The 23,638-nt window shown below is 40.1% G+C and overlaps 4 protein-coding genes and 1 long non-coding RNA gene across 7 annotated transcripts; 3 read left to right on the top strand and 2 right to left on the bottom strand.

The window, feature by feature from the left end:
- The first annotated feature begins 256 nt into the window (after positions 1–256).
- On the top strand, positions 257–9,032 carry gad2 (glutamate decarboxylase 2). Its single transcript, XM_077736477.1, has 16 exons — positions 257–756; positions 842–904; positions 983–1,141; positions 1,405–1,638; positions 2,296–2,386; positions 3,169–3,281; positions 3,733–3,848; positions 3,928–4,007; positions 4,072–4,126; positions 4,205–4,321; positions 4,551–4,615; positions 5,071–5,149; positions 5,238–5,387; positions 5,450–5,557; positions 6,413–6,502; positions 6,563–9,032. The coding sequence occupies exons 1-16, from the start codon at positions 690–692 to the stop codon at positions 6,734–6,736; spliced, it is 1,761 nt and encodes a 586-aa protein (XP_077592603.1). The 5' UTR covers positions 257–689; the 3' UTR covers positions 6,737–9,032.
- A 528-nt stretch (positions 9,033–9,560) lies between these two features.
- On the bottom strand, positions 9,561–11,743 carry mettl4 (methyltransferase 4, N6-adenosine). Its single transcript, XM_077736145.1, has 8 exons — positions 11,380–11,743; positions 11,202–11,262; positions 10,789–11,143; positions 10,663–10,732; positions 10,425–10,599; positions 10,268–10,368; positions 10,108–10,208; positions 9,561–9,765 (listed from the first exon to the last, which is right to left on the bottom strand). The coding sequence occupies exons 1-8, from the start codon at positions 11,607–11,609 to the stop codon at positions 9,620–9,622; spliced, it is 1,239 nt and encodes a 412-aa protein (XP_077592271.1). The 5' UTR covers positions 11,610–11,743; the 3' UTR covers positions 9,561–9,619.
- Positions 11,744–12,435: 692 nt separating this feature from the next.
- On the top strand, positions 12,436–17,466 carry emilin2b (elastin microfibril interfacer 2b). Its single transcript, XM_077736516.1, has 7 exons — positions 12,436–12,636; positions 12,722–12,847; positions 12,953–14,118; positions 15,838–16,017; positions 16,424–16,477; positions 16,546–16,686; positions 16,814–17,466. Exons 1-7 carry the CDS (start codon positions 12,497–12,499, stop codon positions 17,110–17,112), a joined length of 2,106 nt encoding a protein of 701 aa, XP_077592642.1. The 5' UTR covers positions 12,436–12,496; the 3' UTR covers positions 17,113–17,466.
- A 306-nt stretch (positions 17,467–17,772) lies between these two features.
- On the bottom strand, positions 17,773–22,724 carry LOC144209914 (phosphatidate phosphatase LPIN2-like). Its single transcript, XM_077736475.1, has 19 exons — positions 22,237–22,724; positions 21,583–21,678; positions 21,262–21,509; positions 21,074–21,175; positions 20,881–21,007; positions 20,546–20,786; positions 20,302–20,404; positions 20,015–20,223; positions 19,856–19,949; positions 19,703–19,772; positions 19,363–19,446; positions 19,200–19,279; positions 19,037–19,133; positions 18,824–18,972; positions 18,669–18,755; positions 18,453–18,605; positions 18,271–18,385; positions 17,994–18,097; positions 17,773–17,920 (listed from the first exon to the last, which is right to left on the bottom strand). The coding sequence occupies exons 1-19, from the start codon at positions 22,426–22,428 to the stop codon at positions 17,776–17,778; spliced, it is 2,496 nt and encodes an 831-aa protein (XP_077592601.1). The 5' UTR covers positions 22,429–22,724; the 3' UTR covers positions 17,773–17,775.
- LOC144209918 (uncharacterized) lies at positions 18,276–19,756 on the top strand. 3 transcript variants are annotated; one of them, XR_013329286.1, is made up of 4 exons: positions 18,276–18,534; positions 18,618–19,154; positions 19,298–19,452; positions 19,620–19,756. It is a non-coding gene; the product is annotated as an uncharacterized LOC144209918 (long non-coding RNA). The 3 variants fall into 3 exon arrangements; XR_013329285.1 differs by having other exon boundaries at positions 18,276–19,154; XR_013329287.1 differs by having other exon boundaries at positions 18,276–19,154; positions 19,343–19,452.
- Positions 22,725–23,638: the final 914 nt, after the last annotated feature.

A 23,638-nucleotide genomic window follows, 5' to 3' on the forward strand; every position in this document is an offset into this window, starting at 1 on the left:
TTATTTAAAGCTCTGTAAATAAAAAGAAACACTAATTCATCTTTGATTTATATTTGTTGGAGAAAAAAAAAGAAAAAACAATCGAAAAATAATAGCTCAGATAGATAAATGTCCAATTTTGTTGTAAATGTTGATGAATTTTAACCAAATCTGCTTTAAAAATGTCATTCCTCCCCATTTTCCAGAACCCAAGATATTTTATGTTAAAATGTACTCGAGTAAGAAGTACTCCAGCCTACTTTCGAGCTCCAGCAGAAGGGGCGGGGCAGCCTCCTTTTCCTAGCCGCCCTATGAGACGGCCTCCCCGGCCAGACACTCGCTTGGCATTCGGCATGCGTCGCCTGGAGGACGTATGAGTGAATGCGCGTCTTGGAGTCACGACGCCATAACTAGCAAGTGAATGCACCATTCTGCCTTGTTTTTTTTCCCTCCATTTTTTAGGGGGTGGAGACTATACTTGCTAATCCCTTTCTGTTTTTCTTTTTTAGACTCATCGTTTCCAAGGAGTGTTCACATGTAATCATTTCAATTCTGCATGTGAGAGGCGTCCTGATTGCTTTTATTTTTACCCTCACACGCACAATATACAAACCCCCACCCTCCCATATTTTTTTTTTCCTGTGGCGTGTCCGTGGATGTGCGCGCGTCCGTCGACGTCGAGCACCAGCAGCTCGACGCGCTCCTAAGCGATGGCGTCCCCGGGATTCTGGTCCCTCGGTGCGGGGGACAATTCGGGTAACCAAAGCCCTAGTACACGTAAGTACTCCGTTTCACGTATTTTTTTTTACCGCACTTTGATATATTTTTTCTTCTTTAACTATGTTTTTTTTGTCTTTTTCAGCCCGAGCTTGGTGCCAAGCAGCGGCCCAGAAACTATCTGGAGGTCTTGGATCGAAATTATGTGGTAGGGAATTAAACTCGTCCTGTTTTTGATCGAAAAAAAATGAAAATTTTGATTTTTTTCCTCTTTTTTTTTTTAAAGCGCTCCTAAACGTCAACGAAGGGGACAAAGGGGGCGTCGAGCCCCCCGCTGCTAAGCAAGAAGATCAACCTGAAGCAGCGGAGGGTACTTGCGGATGCAACAAAAGCTGCAACTGCACCAAAACCAACGTCCAAAGCTTTTCTGATCTCTATTCAACAGGTACGTGACTCCAAAATAACCCTAATATCCCCTTTAATATTATCCCCAACAAAAATCCTACTTTTCCCTTTCCCTTTTGATTCTACAAATGAATTCCTTAACATTTAAACCCCATATTTAATATATAATTCCCCAAAAACAAACGCCAGTTTCATGCATCATCGCCACAAAGGTCACCTTGATTTTTCCTCTCTCCCGCTGCGACGCTGCTGTCAAAAATAAAAGGAAACGAGTCTATTCAAACACATTTTTGTGTTTGTTAGATCTCCTCCCGGCCTTAGACGGGGACGCCAAGACGCTGAGTTTTCTCCAGGAGGTGGTGGACATCCTTTTGGCGTACATCGTGGAGTCGTTCGACCGTCAAACCAAAGTCATCGACTTCCACTACCCCAGCGAGCTGCTGCACTTGAATAATTGGGACCTGCAGCACGAACCCAGTTCGCTAGACGACATCTTGATTAGTTGCAGGGCCACCCTCAAGTATGCCATCAAAACAGGTTAGACCACCTACATCGCTTTAATCCATACACACTTAAGAAATGCATCTATGTGCTTAAAAATATGCAGAAAATAACATTCAATATTATGTTATTTTTTTTAAAACATCATTTGTTATACTATTTTTCCACATGAAGGCCCAAATCAATACTGTTGGAATGATGGCTATATTTTAAAAAAATCATTTTAGAGTTGATTTATGTGTAAATTTGGTGGATATTTTTTATTTTTACACTTTTGAGGCCTAGTAACATAAAAAAATAAAATAATTATTTTGAGGCTTAAGAATCAACATATAACATAATTTAATGTCATTTTAAGATGAATTAACCCTTTATGGGACAGCAGACGCACTGTAAAAATGTTAATAATTTTCTCATAGTAGTAATTTAAAAAATAAAATTCAAGACTTGAAGATATCTATTTTGGGTTTATAAATGATTAGATCATTTTTAAATAAACAATTGTAGTATGTTTTTATTTTTTACAATGACAAATCTTCATAAAATAAAACTAAATACCAACAAAAATACACCCAATTAACTCATTTCATGCTTTTTTTTCCTCTAAAAATTTCCATCTATAAAACCAGATATGCAAAGACCATTTTTTTACATATAAAAAAAGAAAGAAATTCATTTTTTTTAATCCTCCAGCCCACCCCAGATACTTCAACCAGCTCTCCACCGGATTGGACATGGTGGGCCTGGCTGCTGATTGGCTAACATCCACCGCCAATACCAACATGTAAGTCCACATCTTCCCGTCCGTCCATCATCATCATCACCACCATCATCATCACCACAATCATTTTGCATCCCATTTCCTGTCATGCGCTTGCTGATAAGTGTCCCCCATTTCCTGCCAAATGAACAAAAAGAAGTAAATTAGCCCCCCTTGGACCTCTTTTATATTTTCTACCCCCCTCCTGCTTGTCTTTGTGTCCCCATGGGAACAAGAAGGAGAAAATTGGCTGTGAAATTAAATCTAGTGGCTCCATTTAACGGGGGTCTGCTTTCGCCTGATAAAGTGCACACCCCCTTAAAAAAATGGGCCCAATTAATTATAGCTACAAAGGTCATACATGAGTATAAATGTGATTTTTAAAGCCCTTTTGTGATGGCAAATGTACACTGTCAATCACTTGGAAATATCAAATAAATAATTTTTTTCATAGAATAATTCAATATAAATAATGTTTTAGTTGGAAAATGTCCTTTTGACATTACTAAAATCATATTTTACTTTATTAGACATGTTTTTGTAACATAATTCATATTAGAAAACTGAAAATATTAATTTTTATTGACATTTTTTGGCTTCTCATGCCTATAAAACATTATTTTTTATACATATTTTTTTTCTTTATACTTCTACATACTCACTTTAATGTAAAATAATTTCTATTATAGCCTAGTCTGATAAAAATCATATTTTTTTAAAGAAAATGTGACATAGCCGCCATTATGATGTTAGCATTGGGCGTTAACATGCTTTTTTTTTTTTTGTGATGTCATCCCAAAACGTAGGTTTACGTACGAGGTGGCGCCGGTTTTCGTGCTGATGGAATATGTGACGCTGAAAAAGATGCGCGAGATCATCGGCTGGCACGAAGGCCGCGGGGACGGCATCTTCTCACCCGGTATAAATTTCACGCTCATTTGCATACAGATGAGAAAAGAGAGAAGAAAAAAAAATTCAATAGAACACGCCTTTACATCTGCTTTGATCCTAATTGTGTTGAATTCAAATGACTTTATATGCTCTATTTTTTATCTAGGAGAGTGTACATGTACTTGTGTCATTTTCATTGGTTTGGATGTAGAAATTCACAGCTCAATTTCCCTTGATATGATTGGATTGGATAACTTTCATATATATAAATATATAAGCACATATATACATACACATAGATGTACATGATGAACATAGATGTACATTTTATTTATTTATTTGCATATAATTGAGCTAATTAGTTCTTTAGATCTGTATATTGATGATTTTGGAATAGATATTTTGTCTATGAAAGAATTTAAAGGCCCAATTTGTGCATTTTTTCCAGAGCCAAGCCTTATACTTCTTTTGTCCCGCAGGGGGCGCCATTTCCAACATGTACGCCATGCTCCTGGCCCGCTTTAAGATGTTCCCTGAAGTCAAAGAGAAAGGAATGTCATCCGTTCCTAGACTGGTGGCCTTCACTTCTGAGCATGTAAAATCATCAATTACAATATTAATTATTGTTTTAATTTTCTTATGACGTCACTGTTCCTTATTTATCTATTTTTTAGAGTCACTTCTCCATCAAAAAAGGCGCAGCAGCTCTAGGCATCGGCACTGAAAGCGTCATCTGCATCAAAGTAGACCAGAGGTCATTTAATATTATAACTAATTCATATTTTTTAGTCAGAAAATAATTAATTTCTTTCCTATAGTGGTAAATTGATCCCTGCTGACCTTGAGCGGAGAATACTGGAAGCCAAACAGAAGGTGAGGCGCTCCCTGGCCATCATGTGACATACATAAGTAGTGACCGCCCCCATAAATGTGGCTCCTCCCACTTCGCAGGGTTTCGTGCCGTTTTTCGTCAGCGCCACGGCGGGGACCACCGTCTACGGCGCCTTTGACCCGCTCGTCGCCATCTCCGATATTTGCAAGAAGTACAACGTATGGATGCACGTGGACGTAAGTCTCAACGCCATTCTGTGATTGGACGTCCAATTGTGATTGGACGCCTGTTTCCGTCAATGACATCCACTGAGTCGAGTGGCAAGAAAATTATAAGGAAAATGTCAATTAAATGAAAGAAAATATAAATTAATATTTCCAAAAATATGGGAAAGTTTACATAATTAAATTTGATAATTCTCTCATGAATTAATTGGTGCTTATTAAAAATAATTATTGTTATCAGGGTGCTTGGGGAGGAAGTCTGCTCATGTCCCGGAGACACAGGTGGAAGCTGGATGGCGTGGAAAGGTAAGTTAATAAAGTTTATTTGATTTTCACACATTTTGACATCAGTGGTCTCAAAGTGGCGGCCCGCGGGCCAAATTTGGCCCGCCGAATCATTTTGTGCGGCCCGGGAAAGTCAACCATGAGTGCCATCTTTCTATTTTAGGATCAAATTAAAATGAAGAGTCTAGATGTATATTACATTTCCTGATTTTCCCCCTTTTAAATCAATAATTGTCATTTTTTAAGCCATTTTCTCTGTGTTTTTAGTTAAAAAATATTTTTGTAAAATCTAAAAATATATTTTAAAAAAAGCTAAAATAAACATAGTTTTAGATGTATAAAAAATAATGTTCAGGGTTTTTAATCCAGTACATTTAATCAATTTATTTTAAAAAATTCTAAATATTATATCTAAACCCTACATCATTTCTCTGGCTAACTCTGACCGCTAAGCTAACGCTATTTTTCCCCTTCAGGGCCAATTCCGTGACGTGGAACCCTCACAAAATGATGTCCGTGCCGCTCCAGTGTTCCGCCCTACTTGTACGCGAGGAGGTAACAACCATCCCGATTTTCCTCCTGACACATACACCCCAAATCCAAACTCCTCACTCCTCTTTTCCACATACGGCGACCCCTCCAGGGCCTGATGCAGAACTGCAACCAAATGCACGCCTGCTACCTGTTTCAACAAGACAAACACTACGACCTTTCATACGACACGGGTGACAAGGCCTTGCAGTGCGGACGCCATGTTGACATTTTCAAGCTGTGGCTCATGTGGAGGGCTAAGGTAAGCCCCGCCCACCTGTTAGTCTCCGTGTCCCGCCCCTAAAGTCAACTTTCACCTTTCAGGGTACCATCGGTTTCGAGGCGCAGATTGACAGGTGTCTGGAGCTGTCCGAGTATCTCTACAATAAAATCAAGGACAGGGAAGGATACCAAATGGTTTTTGATGGAAAAGTATGTAAACTTTTGTTATTTTTTAATAGTTAGGTTTAGTATTTATATCAACTAGGTGTGGGATAGGGTTAAAAAAAATCTATTTGTAAGGTAAGTGCATATTTGTGGAATTAAAAGACAAATTTGAAGGCCTAAATATTTAGTGTAATGAGATTAGCCAATGAGTGGCTAAAAAGGGTGAATTAATTAGTTACTTATTTGATTATTAATGGCCGCCTCTGTTGAGTAAAAGGAGGACAGAAATTTCCACATGCAAAATGGCCACTGGGAAATAGGAAAAAATGAGATTTTAATGTTTTTTTACACCATGGGTGTCAAAGTGGTGGCTTGGGGGCCAAATCTGGCCCTCCGTATCATTTTGTGCGGCCCGACAAAGTAAATCATGAGTGCCAATTTTCTGTTTTAGGATCAAATTAAAATAAATACTAAAGATATATATATATATATTACATTTTCTGATTTTACCCCTTTTAAATCAATAATGGTCATTGTAAGCTATTTTTATGTGTTTTTAGTATAAAAATCATTTTGTAAAATCTAAAAATATATTTAAAAAAGCTGAAATAAACATTGTTTTAGATCTATAAAAAAATGAATATTCAGGCCTTTTAATTCAGTTCATTTAATCCTTTTATTAAAAAAAATCTAAATATTATATCTAAAATTGTCTGACATCTTTAATTTACACCATATATGATTAAATTAGATAACTTTATTCATCCCTTATTCAATAAATTCACTATCACAGTAGCAATAGTGTGAGAATACAGACACAGAAAAACACTACACAACTAAATCTGACCCACTAGCATTGCCTTAATCTAATAATAATAACAATATTTTTTCTTTTTTTAGCCACAACACACCAACGTCTGCTTCTGGTACCTCCCTCCCGGAGTCCGCCACATAGAAGACAAAGACGAAAAACAGAAACGCTTGCACAAGGTGACCAATCCAAAAACCAAATATCCAAAACACATTAACATTTTCTTTCCTTTCCTTCAGGTGGCGCCAGTAATCAAAGCCCGCATGATGGAATACGGCACCACCATGGTCAGCTACCAACCACAGGGTGACAAAGTCAACTTCTTCCGAATGGTCATCTCCAACCCTGCCGCCACCTTCGAGGATATCGACTTCCTGACCGAGGAAATCGAACGTCTGGGCCAGGATCTCTAAAATATGTAATCATACCCCGTCCCAAAGTTGAAAATTCATATGTACAGTACGTAGTCTTTCTCTTTATGGCGTTTGGTGGCTCTGCTGCAGTCCAAAAGCTTTGTACAAGTGCGTCCGTTTGCCTTTTTCTGCTCCGCGTGTGATGATCGGTGTAATGCTAACTAACACGTCAAATGTGCGATTATGAATTGATATTAACATAACTTCTCAAGCTTTTTTTGTTCTCATTTCTTGGCAGTACTTTTGTGGTGAAGTGTCCTTGTTCTTTAACCGTGGATGTTTAAACATGTTGACAAAAAACTCCATTGAAATGAATGCTAGCGGTACAGACTACTTCCTGGAACTGACAAGTAAGTACTATGGATTTACTACTACTATTTACAATTCCACAGCAATATATATATGGGCGTATAAAAAAAGCACAATTAGATCCACAATCATTTTAAATGTAAATATATATGTATATAAGACGTATAAGTAGAGATTCTTATGATGCAACAATGTTAAATTTACTAAAAAAAAAAGTATGATCTTGCTTTTATCGTGGTCGTGAAATATAATCGTTTGACTGGTAACAAAGTATCGGGTTAAGTTATTACAATATGTACGCGCGTATGTGTGTCGTGACGTTTGTGAGCCGGAAGACGTTTTTTCTGGTTTGTGGTGTGGTTTTTTTGCTGCCTTATTTTAATCGAACTTTCGCTTATATCGTCTGAAACGGATGTGCGGCTGTTGTGCACTTTAGCCCAAAAATTATACACGTATATACATGGAGGAAATTATGTAAACGTATATATGTGTACATAGTGTATATATACATACATATTAAGATGCCAATCATGTGCAATGTTGTTCCTTAATGAGGGTGACAAATGTAATCAAAGTACCGTGAATGTGCAATTTTATTTTGTTTTTACGGAGCAGCAGAACCTCCAAAATATGCGGAAATATGCGCTAATTTAACGTAAACATGCCGACAAAAATTATATTGGAAATTTAAAATAGTTTAGACTAAATTAAATATTTAATGCGAGTAAAAAAAATTTTTTTTTCTAATTAGGCTTTTGTTGAATTCTGAAAATTGGAATTTTATTTTATCAATTATTCATTAAAAAATGTACCTGAAAGGGTTAAATTTATGACAAAATTCGATCTTTTAGCCTCTTTTATAACGATAAAATACACTTAAATTCCCCCTAAATATTGATAATTTCTAAATACATGTTTAAAAAAATCTTATTTTAATTTTTAAAACAATTTGAAATATTCTTAACAAATTTCCCAACAAAAAATGATTGAATTTCCCTTTTAAAAAAGCACTTTAACAAATTTTCCAATTAAAAACCATCTCATGGCCTCTTCTCTAACAATACAACACACTAAAATTCCCCCAAATATTTATTATTTCTAAACCCATATTTAAAAAAATTCCTTTTTAAATTCCTAAAAAAATTTAAAATATTCTTACCAAATTTCCCAACTAAAAAAAAAAATCACAATCAATTAAATTCCCCTTTAAAAAAATCACTTTAGTCACAACCACAATTACTTTTCAATGTACATTTTGGAGCTTTTGCTGCCCCTTTTCCTCTCCTTCCCCGAATATAAAGTTATCCCGACTCCCTTCTCGACGGCGGCGACGCGGCTGTCCGATTCCGACCGGCCTTCCTCTGCACGTGCATGCATGCGCTCGCTATTTGGCTCTCCGTCTCGCTCGCTAGCTCGCTCGCTTCCAAGCCCCGCCCCCTGCTTTAACCGTGTTTAACCCGTCTGGTAACGTCTCCTATATCTAAGCACATATCTATCTCTATATACTATATATATATGGACATATCTATCCAGTTTTTGGCCCGTATAATCCCGTCTGTCCGTCCTTGCGTGGCTTTGTGGCGTCCCGCTTTCTGATTGTGGTGTTCAAAGTGCGTGTCGCTCGCTTAAAGTGCGCCGCCCGAAAACGCCAGCCAGCATGCCGACCTCGCTTCTAAATCTTTGTCTTCTCCTTCCGCCGCTTCTGCCTGAATGTCATATATTATATATTCTCGCCGCATGTTTCTGTACCTGCGCTCTGCTTCTTGTATTTAACCTTCTCTCTCTCTTTCTCTCTCTATCGCCACGTCCGGTCACGGCGACCCGTCGCCGCCGTTTGGGAGTTTTGAGCCCTTTTCCTCCGGTTTTTCGATCCGATATGGTGCGATTGTATATTCTGTAAAGTGATGTGTTGGAGTCGGCGTTTATTTGTCTTTAATTATGTCTTATGGGGGAGAAATTATATGAATAAATATTGGAAGTAATCATATTGGGGAGATCTTGTTTTGACTGATGTGTCACTTCTAAGAAACAAGGTAAAACAGTACACAAACTTATATATTACTTTGTTACCTGGTATATTCATGTACTTGAAAACTATTTCTTGTAACTTAACTTCTATGTATGTATTTTCAATTAGAATTTGTATACACTGTATAATTTGGGATTGTATTGTAATTATAATTGTAGTTATTGTCAAAACAGTTCAGAAAAATGACCTTGTTTTGAGGAAAAAGTATACAAAAAAAGTCAGGTTATGTAAAACTGTTTTTATATTCTATAACAAAACAAAATAACATATTTTTTTAGACAAAATAATGCTACAAAAAACACCAAAAAGGCTTAAAACTAAGGGTTGTATAATGTAATTTTAAATGAAGCAACAAATTCTATTTTTATTTTATTTTGTATCAAAACTAAATTGTTGATAATAGTCTTAAACACCCAGACACCAAATCAAGAGGTTTGAATTAAATTTTAAAAAATCCACATACAAAAAGAAAACAATGCTACCAACTTGATCATATAAATAGAATTTATTCCAAAAGATAATAATGATAATTAAAATTGATGTGGTCAATGGCTAGCAGGCGTTAGCGTGAAGTAGCTGTTGTGTTGGAAGCGAAGGACCTCGTTGCCCCAACTGGTCCAACCCGGTTGGAGGCTTCGGGCGAATAGCTCCAGGCACTTGGGGTCTTCTTTCGTGTATGGCTTCAAAACTTCTGCATAGATCAAGTATATTAATTAATAATAATTCCTATAGATGAAAAATTATACTAAGAAAGTCACTCTGGTAATTTTCAACATTATCTACATTCAATAAGAAGGCAAAATAAAAAGTTTATACTACAAGCAGCATTTTCCCAAATATAAATACTAACTAAAAATGTCTCAATGCTGCCCTCTGTGGGTACACTTTTGAAACGCACTTTAGCCAACCCATTGAACTGCCTTACTTATATTGACATCAATTAATATTTCCCTATCCTCAGAGTCTTATCATCTCTAAAAAAAATATAAAAAATACATCTTAAATGAAAACAAATCTTAAAGTGAACATTTACCTGCGAGTGGTGGTTTGTGGGAATGCAGCGCCGAGGGGACGCTAACAATCAACCGTTGATCTGGCACTGGTGGTACTTCAACAACCGGCATCTCTGAGGAACTAATTTAAAAAAATCATCAAAAATAAATACAAAATAAATATCACAATTTAAAAGTCACCTGGTCTGAAACTCGCTGCGAAATCGTCCCAGCACCATCACCTCATACGGCTTTTTATGCGGCGAATCCAGAGGGAACACAAAATTACCATCTGTGCTAACCTACAAGAGAAATATGTCAAAACTTGACCTTAAAATTGTACTCATTTGCCACTGACCTTAACCCAAAACCATTGTGCCACAGGCTCCACCCCCCACTGCGGGTACAGTTCATCCCGGACAAACCGCAAGTGGCTAGGCCGATTGGTCACCCAAGTGACCACCAGACAATCCGCGGACGCCAATTGGGGGACAGGTAGTCTTTTTAATTGAGATGATGGTAAAGAATTATACCTAAAAGAAAAAAACATGACTATTTTTACCCTTTTAGACCATTTTTGTACTCAAAAAACCTACCTGCGACTTCTCTTCACAGACTTGTTCTCCCACGGCGGATCCAAAACGATGACATCAAACTTGCGTCCACCTGCGGAGAAGCCATTTTTGAACCATTTCTTCATTTTGGGGACTTTTTGAACTTACAATGCAGGAGTGGTCGCATCCGGGAGAAATCTGAAAGTAAGAATCCAGCATGGGGTGGAATAATGTATTCATCACCCATTAATATTGTCAATTTCGCTTGTTCTGATGGGTTTTCTGTCACGTAGGAGAACAAATCCAGGTGGGACACGTTGTTATCTTCAAGGAACTGGATGGAACTCTCCTGGTTGTCATCCTCCACCAATGGGAGCTCTTTGGCCATGTCGCACAAGGTTGCCAGGTTGCATTCGTGGCATGGAGGGATATCATCTACTCCATCAAGATCTCCTTGAAGGTACCCCACACATTTAGCAGACTCCACCAGGGATTTGGTTCCTTCTAAAATAACACATCGAATCTGCGTAGAAACATTTTGTTATTCTTTAATCTTTTCAGCGTAATTTAACCCAATTTACCTTCTCATGAAATTCTATAGAATCCTTCTCGCCATGGTTGAGTTCAATTTGCTTGCGTTTCCGCTTCTAAAAGTAAAAGCAATGTCAATAAATGTAATGTCAACATTTATTTTTCTTTGTAAACGTTCTTCTTTACTTTGATATATTCATTTACATTCACATATAACTCTTTTAAAGTTGAAAAGTTACCTTTTGTGGCTTTTCTGCATCCTGGTTTTTATGATCAGGGTCATTACTTTTACTCGCATTTCCATAACGTTTCAAAATCCGGAAGTACTGCCTTTTAAAACGTCCCACCTTTTCCGAGCGTGATTCACCTCGTCGTCTAAAACAGCTCACATAGCCCTGATCGATGAGCGAACAAGCGTCCAAGAACCATCCGTGTGTGTTTTCAACCACCACTGACATTGTGCAATTATTAAAGAGAAATAATGAGTAAATTTGAGAACAAATTTGCTGTTTTACAAGAGTTAGCTTCAGCTCAAGCTGGTTCTCATTAGCCTCGAACTCAGTATTGAGTGGTGCGTTCCTGAAACTCGGAAATTAGATAATCTAGATTCTAGACCTTTACATAGGAATTTTGGAATTCTACTTCATCGTGTTGGTTTTATGTCTATATAAGTTTTAATATATTGCTAGGAAACTCTTTCATAGTGGTTGTTTGTATTCTTTAACGGGTTAAGATCCGCTGATTCAGAACTTAATGTCGGGATTTCCAATTTTTTCACAGCACAACATTTGAGCCGAGTAACCTGATTGGCCCATTATTTACTTTCGCTTTGGGAATACGGAAGTAAACGGTGACGCTTCTTTTAACTATGTAACGCCCATAAAGTCACGTTTGAGGAGAAACTTTTGCCAAGATAAGTTTTCAAGAACATTTCCTAGACTTATTTAGAGCCTTTCCAACTAAAAACAAATATATACTTTTGTTATTAACTGTTAGTACTTGGTAGCCCAAAAATATATATCAGTACTTTTTCTTCACTCTATTGAATTGCTCTTGTTCGTGTGTGCCGCCCTTTAGTGTCTCGATTTTTCCACAAAACAAACGAATCGTCAATTATTTACGGTTTCATAATAACAAAACTCTTGTTGTTATTAAACTGTCTCACGCTTTTCCAAGAGTGATGGAGTGACGTCATGAAAAAAAGGCGTGTGTGTGTGTGTGTGTTTGCGTGCGTGCGTTACAATGCTTATGGGGGGGGGGGGGGGGGGGGGGTACACCCAAAACGTCACATTCAAGCACAGAGTGCTCAAATACTCTCCGCCTTTCTTTCAGTTCTGAAAAAGAAATGTGGACATCTGAAGCCATGAAAAAGTTTTCCTTCTATCTCCCTTCCATCCTGGTCCTTTTTTTAACAAGAGCCCAATTTGCAAGAGGAACACCCTTCCGACATGGGCACTCTGCAGCAGAAATACGCCAACGGAACAAGTAAGTTTTTTTCCCCCAAAAAAAGGCATTATGTGATATGTGATTCATTAGACAAGCATGACTCATTGTGTGCTTTCTACCCCAGGAACTGGTGCGCGCATGTCGTCCACAAGAACATCACCTGTGCAGTCGTGGGGGGTTCGGAAACTTTCACCCAACCGGACTTTCTCCCTTGCCCCCCAGAAATGATGGACTGTTCACCCCAAGTCATGTAAGTAAACAACACAACAATTTTCAGCAGTGAATTAGCCGATAACACGTTTAAAAATAAATACTAAATCAATTTCAGCGCCCAATCTATGCCGTTTTTTTCTAGATACCGTACGCACTTCAGGCCGATGTATAAGCTGGACTATAAGACGGTCACGGAGCTCCAGTGGAGGTGCTGTCCGGGCTACCATGGCCACGACTGCATGGAAACGAAAATGGGCGCCATTCCGGTGGTGGCAAATCCTAAAAATCGGGCGCCGTCTGCCATTGAACGTCACCCGACCGGGCGAGAAGGTACTGGTCTGGACGCCGAAGTGCAGAAACTGTCCCAGATGGTTTTGGATATGCAGGCTAGGATAACTGACATGTCGTCCAACCTGAGGCATGATTTCCAGGAGGATGCTAGCAAGATGCTAAGCGTTCTTCTGGGCCAGATGGGGCAGCCCGCTAGTGCCACGGGTGCCCAACCCAAGACTGTCGAATTGTTCTCCCTGGACGAGCTAGGAGACAAGATTAGCCTTCTGGAAAGCAGAAGTGACACCTTGAATGATCTGGAAGAACGTGTTAACAAACATGAGGGTCAAATCCAAGATCTGTTGAAGGAGTCTTCAATTAATGTAGATGAGAGCATTCAGTCTTTGAGAAAAGAGCTTATGGAGGGTATGGATATTAAACTGTCAGACCTGAAGAACTCTTGCGATTACAAAATCATGTCTGTGCACCACGAATGCGAAGACCAGGAAGAGAACTACCTCAGTCTAATCGAGATGATGGACTCCAAAGAACGAGAGCTCAGACACCAAATCCAGGAAGTGAAGACTGAGCTACAAGAGTCCAGAAGCAGACAGGTTCCCGACTGGGTTGTTGACAAACTTGAACAACTTGTGAATTCTTCTAGGGCGGGGCAGACTTGGAACATTGAGCAAAAACATGTCATACAGGACTTGACAAAGAAGCTGACCTCCATTGAAAACCGGGTTTCTGACACTGAACGTCAGACTCTGGGAGAAAACTCTCTTCAAACCTTGAAGGACACGGTCAAGGTCTTGGAACTTGGACTCCACCAGACAAACTCCTCAGAGAATGCTCAAAAAGGGCTTCTGGAAAAAATCCAAAGCTTGGAGGACCGTCTTGGAAACCTGGAGAACCAATGTAGCCAACTTAAAAGTTACGGGGGTGGACCAGACCTGAAATCCAACCTGAGTCAACTGGAGGTCGACAGATTCCAGAAAATATTGAAGGGCGTCGCTAAAGATCTCCACAACCACTCAGGTAACAACTAATATTAATAGTTATGGATCTGAATGACATTGTGTTAATAAGTGCCGATAGCCTGACTAGCTAGCAAGACCACGTCAATAGCGCTTCCGGTTTATATGCCGCCGTCAGGTGACCCCGTCATGTGGTGACCAGATGCACCCTGGAGTTTATCAAAAGCCGTCAAGAACCAGCCCCAACACCCCCAACACTTTGACGCCTGCGGGGTGGCCTCCCGACACGGGACGACATAGTCATGGGAAAGTGCAGTACACATTAAAGACATACCAGCACATGTTTGATCAGGGTGCAACATGTCCCCTCGCACCCCCGCCAATAGCCCCCCAGGGCGAGTTATTTACGACAGAAGCCGGGGGGAACATGTGAAACTGTTTTTATGCTTGGACTTAAAAACTGCACAAAACTACTCAGGCTAGCCAAGTCCAAATTTATGACAAAAAAAATGGACCTTCAAAGTTTTTGGGTGGAATTATTTGCATTAGAAAGGAAAAACAGGAACAAAATCAATAGTAAATTACAATAAGAATAACATAAAAATGTGTTTTTACTGTTTTTGTTTAGAAAAAAAAATATTAATGTTTAAAAAACACTTAAAAACTACACCAAATTACTCACACAAGTCCAAATTTATGACCAAAAAATGGACCCTCAAAGTTTTTGGGTGGAATTATCTGCATAAAAAAAAGGGAAAAAAATGAACAAAATTAACAAAATTACTTTTTTTGTTTAGAAATAATAACAATAATAATAAATAAAACCAAAAAGTAATGAAATTATGTTATAAACTAACAAATTACTTCATAAAATTCCAAGGAAAAGTCTACCGTCTTTCATACCAAAAACTAAAGACTATTTTGTCCTTGTCACGTCTTGTCAGCAGTTCACCGAGGTTATCGTGCTTGACCGCCTTATCTCCAGCACCCCGACCAGTTTAGCCACTGGGATGTCTAATGGACGACCTTCTTATCTTGGCGTCTTGGTGACGGACGACAAAACTGAAGCTCCTCAACAAATTGAAATAATCTTTAGTACAAAAATAACTTGAAAGAACCTAAACATGTTGTTTTTCTCGATTATTTCAAGGCTAACAAAGTGAAAGTTGAAGAAATGTCCAATTCTCTAGACGACAAATTAAAATCTTCCATGGTTTTCCCAAAGAAAACTCCAAAAACTCCAAAACAAGAAATTGGAAAGAAGCCAGGTCGATGTTTTCCTGGAAAAACAAATCAACGGGAGGTTCAATTTCCACTCGAGCGTGTCGCCAGTTGCAGGAAGTAGCCCTGATTGAACACACATGCTCCCCTTTTTTTTAACGGCGCCCATTTCGTGTTGAGCAATGCTTTTTGGCGTTCGTGTACGCATCACGCGTCGCTGACCTGGTTGCTGTTTGTTTAGACGTACGCTAACATTGTGAGTCATCATTTCTTGGCCGCAATTTGGGAAGATTTGCCACAAAAAAAGCAACAAAGACATATTTTGGATGTGGTTTTAACAGAAAAGTTGATAATTTATGGATTTTTAAAGGTCAGCTGGTGTCATGCTCATTTTTGTGAGTCATTTATTTTGTTTAGTGTCATGGTGATATTTGCCATTTTGGCCTGTTATACAAAAACTACAAAGTTTGTTAGGAAATATCTATTTTCTAACTTCTAAATGTATGTAAGGATTTTATATAAAAGTAAATAAACCCTTTCCCTTTTGAATCTTTAACAGAACCAGACATAGGCTCTACTTTGATGGCACCTAAGGACCGATTGGACACGCCCCCAAAGCCACCTTTGGCTACAGAGTCGGGCCAAGCCGGACCTCCTGGTAGGATGACCATGTCGTCCAAGCTGCCCAAAGGGATGGACGGCAGCACGGCGCCCGTACTCGGCTTCGCCGGTGCACCAGGTGAGTCAATTTCTCGTACCTTTCAACTTATAAATTTTGCTCGAATTTCATAGTTTTTTTGATCATTTAAAATGGCGTTCGCCCTATGACATCTTTTGTACGGGAAAAAAACTATTTTTTAAAAAGTCAGGGATTTTTTTGTAAAACTGACATTGGCTCTAATCCGGATCGAAACTATAGCGCGTCAGCAAGCAATGTACCAATGTGTCATCTACAAATTCTTGAATTTAGAGTACCAACTGATTGTGCATTTTGAAGAAAATTTCCGACTTTTAAGTGTGCCCTATGTGAGTAAATATGTAAATAATAAGGGGAGCGATTGACCCAGGTTGACAGGTCTTGATCCCAAAACTTGCTAAAGTGTCATGTGACTCATCCTCTGGTGTTTACCATTTCTGTTTCCAAGCTATCCCAATAAAAATCACCGGTCCTCTACCCTACTCTCTTCGCCCCATCTCTGGTAAGTCTGGCTAAAGTTCGAGATCCATTTTCCCAAATTCTAACCACTGGACTTTATGGAACTTGAAGCAGAAGCATTAGCATGGAACAAAGACCAGAAGATCTCCTTCTCCGTCACCCTAACCCCATCGTCAGTCCTCCACGAGGCGGGCGTTATCCGATTCGACACCATTCTGGTCAACGATGGAGGCCACTATGACCCCAAAACAGGTAAACCCATCGCTACAACCCAATATGGTCGACTTCTTGTTCAACTCTGGGTAAGACCAGACATTTTTACTAGCTAAAACCGACTCAGGCTTCAGATCTCCTACAATAATAATATCTATTTTTCCAGGATTCTTCACAGCACCCGTGGATGGACGCTACTTGCTGAGCGTTGTCCTTGCGGCCCAACCGGACATCAAAATGGAGGCGTCTCTGTTGGTGGACAAACGTGTCATCCACGTGTTGGGGTCCGGCGTGGGGGTGGCGCCAGAGCCGTGTTCCGGACTCTGCGCCCCTGCCGCCATCACCCTGGTGGTTCCCGTTAATCGAGGCGAACAGGTGACGGTTAAGCTAACCTCGGGTAAGCTAGCTAGTGGTCAAGTTCGCTCGTCCTTTAGCGGAGTCCTATTATATCCGTCTAGTCGGTAGCTGTGTTAAACAGTTGGAGAAAATTTAAATTTTAGAAAAAATAAGATTTGGAATGAAGGTAAGAGTGACGCATCCCATAATCACTGTGGTTTTTAACCAGTATGGGAGTTCCTTAAGAATTGTTTGTATTTTTTGGTTCTGTTTGAATTGACATTTATTCATCCAAACAATTTTTTGGAGTTAAAATAACTAATTTTGCTTTCAAATCTATGTAAAATGACTTCTGTACATTGTTGTACTACATTGTGTTTGATATACACGGTTTTTAATGTTAGTTTTTGCAGGGATAACAGTGACTTCTGCTTCTTACTCAAGGTATAGTAACTCTTAAAAAATATATGTATATATATATATATATATATATATATATATATATATATATTTGATTACATTTGTGAACACATTTTAATAAAGCAGCATTCAGTCAGTTATTGGACTGACAATTTTTTTTCACAACACGAAATACACCAGTTTTTAATTAAAACACAATAACAATCACCAGCCAAAATATTTCCACACTTCACATTGCTTAAAATTCCAAACACATTGTGATACTTAAATCTCACAAAAAATTGTCACTTTCACAGAAAGAAATCATCACATGCAAAATGTACAACATAAATTAGAAGAAATTAAGTTTTAAAAAAATGCATGGTAACATTTTTAAAGCAGGTCCTCCGAACAGACACGTGTAATTGGCTGCCTCCAATACGTAAAAGCGCCAAAGTCAGGACAACAGAAGGCGGCGGCCTGCTGCCGACTACGAAGAGGGAAGACATGCTCCACCAGTTCACTCAGACGCAAATACCTGACCACCAAAACCAAACAAAAACATCACAGTGTCCAATCATTCCAGGTATTTCTCAAACTTGAGTACTTACGATGTTTTGTTGCCTTTAGCTTGCTCTAGAATCACTTCGCCTTTGGGGTTCACTGTGAAGATGCGGCAGACGGAAACACCCGCTCTACGGTAAGCTAACACATCCTGGGACATGGTAGAGAACAGTATTTCAAAATAAAACAGGCAGTAAGTCCATAAATTGAAGCCAAGTTAAGATAATCTGGACCACAGATCAGGCTGAAACTAAGGACGAGATATGTGAAGTCAAAAAGTCCTACTTGGAAGACCATAGTACCCCAAGAACTCCCTGTACTTACACTTTCCCTGTTCCCAAACGCAGCATAGAACGGTTCCCTGTCCGGTCCGAAAAGCTTCCTGATATCGGAAAGACATTCCACCTTAAACTTCTCAGGTTTCTTCTCAATCATCTCCCTGAAAGAACCAAGAACCCACAAATTCAAGACGTCCCCAAACCACCAAACCCAAGATATTCCCGCACCTGTGGAAAGCTGAGAAGAGACTGCTAGGTGCTAGCATCAGCGGACCCCGAGGTAGAAGAGTACCCCCATCGTTAACCCTCTGTAGATACCCCCGTGTCATGTCCGCCATGCCGATAGCTCGGGCAGAACAATACAGGAACTTGTAACCGTTCCTTACATGGAAGAAGAAGCAAATAAGGGAACTTTGCCACCAAATGAGAAGATTTTGGACCTACTGGTGCACGGAATGGTAGAGTTTAGCAATTCCTTCGTGGGTCCAGTCTTTACCCAGTTGAGGAAGGATGTGGCCAAATACGTCTGACCTGTGTAGGACGAAAATGGTCAGAATAGAGTTCAAAAGTCTGGACCGAGACGAGGAAGCCGGTACTACTTGGTGATGGTTCCATCGATGTCCGAGATGACCACTTGTTCGTCCCAGTTCCAGAGGTAGATGGTCCCCTGGCATCGACATGTTCCTTGGTACTGGGTCGTGATGCTGAAGGTCACATCGTTGGGGCCGTCTCTCAGGTTCAAACCCTCCTGTGCACAAGTCTTTTTTGTCGTCCATGTTTTTCGTCTGGATGGCGATCTGATCGGGTCTTACGATCTGTTTGGATGACAGGCGTAGAGACTTCCTATAGGCGAAGGTGGCCTTGAGTTCTTTGATTTCGTCATCGCTCGACCACTCTGAGGTTTTCGGTCTGGAGACGATAAAAAAATGGGTGAGTAAATGACTAGATTAGATTGGTTTTTGTCAGGTGACCTACTGTGCTTGAGGACCTTTTTGGAGAGCTGGATTCTCATTGGTCAAATTCTCCTGTACTTCCAGCTTGTTCTCTATGGATAACTGAACATGATCCCACAGGTGTATTTGCAGAACTGCATTCTGAAAAGTACCCGTTTTACACAGAACTGTGGTCTGAAAAGTACCTGTTTGGCACTACTCCTTCTCCAAAACCACCATCTTCCAGACTTCTTGGGCATCCTGTCCCTCACCCAAGCTTCTTCTGTAGCCTGCAGGTATTTAAAAACTCTTAAAAATTCATAAAGTCATATTTTGTGTCCCGTAAAATCTCATCAGATTTAGTAAATCCCATGAGATTTTGTAAATCCTTTTAGTCCAATTTCCCTAGACTGAAACCAATCCAGCAGGACTCCTTAAAAATCTCCTGTATTTTTTCCCCTAGAAAATCCCAAGGACAAATCTCTTGAGACTCCCATGAGATTTTCAAATCCTATCTGAAAACAACCAATATTGAACAACAATCACCTTTGGAAGGTTCTTTTGGAAAGCCTGCATGCTGAGTATAAGCGGCGCTGCCAGAGTCCAGTTGTAGTACCTATGCAATAACAGGTAAGTGATAAAATACTCCATGTACACATACTTTATCCACAAGTCGTCCATTTTCAAAACAAGAAGCACCTGTGTCCAATCCGGACCACAAAATTGGGATTATCTATCATGGCCGGGTTTTCTGCAAATTCATGATAGTTGACCATGTACTCCAGGAATTTTTCTGTAAAAAGTAAACCATTAAAATAGAATAATAGTGATAATGTTGGACTAGTTTTGCTGGGTTACCGCCATCAATCTCAGAATCATCGGCACCACCACCGCCGCCGCAAAGCGACAAGGCGACTTCGGGCAAATCGGCGGCCGAGTCGGAGAGACACTCCGTCCCGCTGTCGCCGAGACTGCCTCCGCCATTGCTGCCCACCGATTGGGGCGATTGCCGACCCGATTGCGTACCCCCTGTAGCCGGCCAGGGCCTGGCACCTTGACCCGATTCACTGTGGGGACAAATAAAGGATATTCATTTGCAAATGAAAATATGTGGGAAGGTTACTTGGGTAAGGCGGAACCTTTACTTTTTAGGGAAATAGAGCGCCACAACGTCTGGTTCAAGCACGTTTAGGTCATCTAGGTAGATGTCTTCTGGACCCTGATGTTGACTCCGCTTCCTCACTCCCCCTTAAAAAAGAAGGAGTGGTCTAATTTGTTATATCTTTTCTTTTCCGAACCACATCCTTCTTGTGTCAACTCCAAGACTTTTCATATTCAGTCGCTTTCAGACTGAAAATCTCGGGAGATGTTGGCAATCTTTAAGTTCACCTTGTTTCTTCCCAGCATTTCCCGCAGACTTGGTATCCAACTCTCTGCGGCCAGGCGGAGTCGACGTCCACTTGGTCTTGCGTGTCGATTTCCCAGCGAAGTCTGAGGTTCTCGGTTCTACGTTCAGGGTCTGGACAATCCCAAAGAGTGGATCTTCGACTTGGTCCTCTGGGCTGGAGATGACCCGGAAATGTGTGCTTTCTTTGGGATTGATTCTAAGCACTTGTTCCTTTTTGGTCACCTGCTTGAGAAAAAAAATCATGTGAGACTCCAGCCACTTCCAATCTTTGTTAGCTGGTGTCAGTTAGCAACAGATCTTTGTCTTCCTATCTTACCCTAGTGGATTCTGGGAACTCGCCCCAACTCCATCGCATATGGGCGTCAACTCTGAACGAACTGTCCTTTGTCTTTACCATCAATTCCGAGTCGCTGCTGGGCGCCGGTTCGGGTTCAGACGTCACCCTGAAGGATCCCAGAAGAACCCAGATGGACCCAACTCTTTCTCTTTACGCTCAATTACGTACTCACTCTGTGTAGGGCGACCACTCGCCATCAGAGAACGGGTAGCTGTCCCACTCCAGGCTGGAAGGTTGGAAGCGATCTACGTAGTCCTTGGTCCTCGATGTTACCCTGACAAGAAAATTCTTCCAATTTCAAACTGGCTGGAGTCTTTCCCCAGTAAATTCCTCAAACAACTGCCAGTGTAACCCACCCACCACGTGCTATGTGAAGTTATCTCCTCATCCGAGCTGAGCCCAGGCGGCTCCATCTCGCCTCCTGCTGGCCGTTTCTTCCCCTCCTTGCGGGACGGAGGCTTGTGCTTACGCCGCCGCCGTTTTCTCTTCCTTCCCCCCGAGTTGGGACCCTCTTCTGAGGGCTTCTGCCCATCTTCGGGCTCTTGCTTCTTGACTGGAGTGTCTTCTGTGGGGATGGGAGAAGTTGCCAGATGGGCCGGAACCACGTCCTGAAAAAGAATAGAAGGAATTCTAGGAAGTTGTAGTCATTGTTGTTTATTTCCTCTTTGAAATGTTACCTACGTCAAATTGTTCCGTTTCCTGGACAAAAAAAGCCTCGCCGTTGTCTCCCAGTTTCATGTGAAGCTCTACCGGTTCGCCATTAATTTCTATGTCAATCTGTAGAGCCGTAAACATTTAAAAAGCAACATTATCTCATGAGATTTTAATAATTACCTAAAAGACTACTCAGAATGTCTTGAGATTTCAGCAAAATCTCAAATTTAAAAAAAATTAATAAGTCCTAAAAGGATTTAATCTCCCGAGATCTTTAGAGAATCTCATAAAACTCCCCAAAAAAATCTCTAAAATCTCATCAAACTTTAAGAACATAGACAAGGCCTCATGACATAAAACTGCAAAAAATCTATAGCAAATCTCATGAGACCACTACTCCAAAAGATCTTTAGCAAATCTCATGAAACCGCTACTGCAAAAAATCTATACCAAATTTCATGAGACTGCTACTCCAAAAGATCTTTAGCAAATCTCATGAGACTGCTACTCCAAAAAATCTTTACCAAATCTCATGAGACCACTACTCCAAAAAATCCTTACCAAATCTCATGAGACCACGACTGCTCATCTAGCACAACTTAGGCAACTCTTCGGCCTAAAGATTATCAAATCTCACAAGACTAGTCTAACTAACAAATGTTCAATTTTCCCCAAACTCACCACTTTCTCTCTTGATCGCAGAACTCCCAGTTTGCCGAAACGTACATGGAATGGCGAACACTGGAAGGACCCATCTGGCTGTCGCACCACCACCACATCGATACATCCCGATAGCGTGGCCTGGTTGATGCCTTTGTACAATTCCTTGACCGTGACCAGAACCTGACCGGCCAGTTGACCTACGTAGTTCATGCTGATTCCAGGTAAGATCCACACACACAAATTCACCACAACATAGACCGAAAAACCAGATTTTAGGGTTTCCTCAAGGTTCCCCGGTCAACAACACGGAACCTAACCATGACACCGGGTAGCGCAAACCAGACTTTAAGAAGTCTTAATCCCGTTTAGCAGATTACGCGTCAAATCTAGCTTTCTCTGCTCAGGATTAAAAGTGACGTTGGAATTTTGGCTTTCTTTTAATGACTGAATGGCCGACAAATAGCAATAAAGATAATAAATAGCACCATAAAGACTTTATTTGATAAGACAGATAAAATGTTAGTACATACGTGCTGCCTTTGAGGACCACTGGCGTGTCTTCTCCGGTTTCCAATTGCAGTGAACACACCACGTGACAAGAACGGTGACGTCATGGCTGCTACAGCTTAATTACCCAATTTTAAAAGTGTCACGTGAATTTAAAAGGGACAATTGATCCAAAATAATTCTTTTTACAGTAGAATAGTCACTTAATCTTTTGAATTTCTACAGCTGAGCCAACTTTGTATCACTTTTGCTTGGTTTCACTTCAAGAATTTCTTCTCACTTAGCAGACCTGAACATTTATTAAATCTACTAATCATCTCATTTTTAAATAATTTTATTAGTCAAACAAATTGTGAATGCAATCACTAAAAATCCTTTTTTTAAAAAGTGGAAAATAGCATCAAACTTCATATTGGTTTTAAATAAAATACATTTTTTTATGTAATGCTAATAGGAAAAAAATGCTCTTTTTTAAATAGGAATTGGTGCAAATGTGACAGGGTGAAGTGATTGATGTTAGACATGAGTGCAGGTGTTAAGTTGAAAGGGGACTCATGCCGCTAGCAATGAGTGCAGGTGTTAAGTTGAAAGGGGACTCATGCCGCTAGCATGCGAAAAACAAGGGGCGATGACGTAATGACTAACCAATGGTCATAGACCTTGGTAGGGTATAATAACGGGCTATTCAGACAGTTATCCAAGTTGGTTTTGAAAATACAACAAAGAGCCTGTCTGATTATTTCACCCGTCTTTTTAAGGTATGTTGCTTGTTTTGTATTAACGACTGAGTGTGAGATGTGCAAGAGTCAATAGTAGCATGTCAGAAAGAACGGAATGCTTAAGTGATGCTTGTTTACTTCTTTATATGTGCGAGTCTCGGGATATGTGCGAGTCTCGGGTATTGTTTAAAGCA

Source organism: Stigmatopora nigra, chromosome 16 (genome assembly GCF_051989575.1).
Source record: "Stigmatopora nigra isolate UIUO_SnigA chromosome 16, RoL_Snig_1.1, whole genome shotgun sequence".
NCBI lineage: Eukaryota > Metazoa > Chordata > Actinopteri > Syngnathiformes > Syngnathidae > Stigmatopora > Stigmatopora nigra.